Source organism: Lathyrus oleraceus, chromosome 3 (assembly GCF_024323335.1).
Source record: "Lathyrus oleraceus cultivar Zhongwan6 chromosome 3, CAAS_Psat_ZW6_1.0, whole genome shotgun sequence".
NCBI lineage: Eukaryota > Viridiplantae > Streptophyta > Magnoliopsida > Fabales > Fabaceae > Lathyrus > Lathyrus oleraceus.
In genome coordinates this window covers 534,775,452-534,777,244 of record NC_066581.1, presented here as the reverse complement: position 1 = coordinate 534,777,244, position 1,793 = coordinate 534,775,452, and the positions used below count along the sequence as shown (strand labels likewise).

At 45.2% G+C, this 1,793-nt stretch overlaps 1 protein-coding gene across 1 annotated transcript; it reads right to left on the bottom strand.

Moving 5' to 3' along the window:
• Positions 1 to 378: 378 nt before the first annotated feature.
• On the bottom strand, positions 379 to 1,029 carry LOC127132018 (uncharacterized). Its single transcript, XM_051060880.1, has one exon. It carries the CDS (start codon positions 1,027 to 1,029, stop codon positions 379 to 381), a length of 651 nt encoding a protein of 216 aa, XP_050916837.1.
• Between the last annotated feature and the right edge of the window lie 764 nt (positions 1,030 to 1,793).

Here is a 1,793-nt window from a genome sequence, read left to right as displayed (position 1 = left end):
TCGAAAGCGTACGAGCAGTGAATTTGTTTCGTGTTTTTAATTTCATCATCCTCCTCCCAAAACCAAAATTTGACAAGATACAGTATGAGTGGACACGAATGGATTTATTCAAAACATGCATATTCATGTCAATGTCATTATTATTCAAAACAAACAAGTTTATTACAAATGAATGCTACAAATGACAATCAAGAAAAATCAGACATGGACATGTCTTAACCAAACTAATGACTGCATGCAATTGGCCTTATTCAGATCCTCAGACTGGAATTATTAGGCTGACAGCAGATATCATGACCATCTTCAAGGAGACCCTTCTCAGGCTTTTTCTCATAGGCGCAGACTCTTCAAATCTAGCCCAGCTTCCATTTGCACTGATCATGATGTTGCAGATGGGCCCTCTTGTGAAGGCATTAGAGTGTTCACTATATTCAGGCCTTGCGGTGTGAACATAATAGCCCTTGAATCAATTAAGTCTTGCACCTTGTGCTTGAGGGCTCTACAGTTCTCAACGGAATGCCCCTGTGCCCCAGCATGGAAATCACATCGGGCGTTGACGTCAAAGCCGGGTGGATATGGAGGAATCACTTGGAGCAGTTCCTTTGGCACTATCAATCCATCTTTGATCAAATACGGTAGTACTTGACTATACGACACTGGAAGTTGATCAATATGCCTTACTGGCTTTCTTGGTCTTTGTCGAGTGGGTTGTCGCAGCTGATTTGGGTACTGGTTCGGCTCAGGGTTCCTTTGCCTTGGTCGGGGAACAATAAATGGCCGCTGATATGGAGCCCTTGGAGACACAGGATGTGGATGAAATCCACGTGGCTGCTCCTGAGGTGGAAGGGGGTCAGGCACGCTTATCGGAGTGACCACTTCTGGTTCAACAGTTGGCACGGGATTGCCTTCCTTCCTCAGCATCGACTGCAGGATCTCCATGATCAGACTCATCTGAGTCTTCAGCTGGTTGATTTCAACCTTCATTGCTTCTTGATTTCTTCGTAACTCTTCCATGGTGATCTGCGACATGCTTCTAGTTCAAGACAGATATCGGGCAATCAACTTTGTTGGAAGTAGTTTGTCTGACAAAAGGCCAAGTGATAGTGAGATTGGTCTCATGTAATGCAGGATGCTATGTGAATGATGCATGAGTATTGTATCTTCTTGTGTCATTTATGATGCATGAATGCATGAATGCATGGATGTACGGTTCATAAGCATGGCTTCACAACTCGATCACGCACAAGTTGGTATAATATCACAAGTTTGAGATACGGATGGAGGATAACACTAACTGTTTTCCACAATGGGGTCTCACCGGTCATAGTCTAGGGTTAGATAGGGACCCCAAAATCATTGATTCATTTGGCTGTTTGACGCTTACGGCAAAAGCTTGCCGGTCGTCAACTCCCTCAAATGAGCCTCTTCTGGGTGAGATCTTCGTACCTACCCACGCGAGAAAAGCTTCTCGGGGACCCGCACTACGCGACCATCGACATCGGGTTCTAGACAAGGGTCTCAAAGTCATGGACCTCCTTGACTGTTTGCCGCTTACGGCAAAAGCTTACCGGTTGTCAACTCCATCAAGAAAATCTCTTTTGAGTGAGATCTTCGTACCGACCCACACGAGAAGAGCTTCTCGGGGACCCGTACTACGCGACCATCAATCTTAATAGGCCATAGGTTTAATGTTCTACCAAGGTCCTTAGAGTCATGGATCCAAATGAAGACATTGATCGCTTACGCCAAAAGCTTGACGGTCGTCAACGTCTCCAAAAGAATCTACTCTAAGC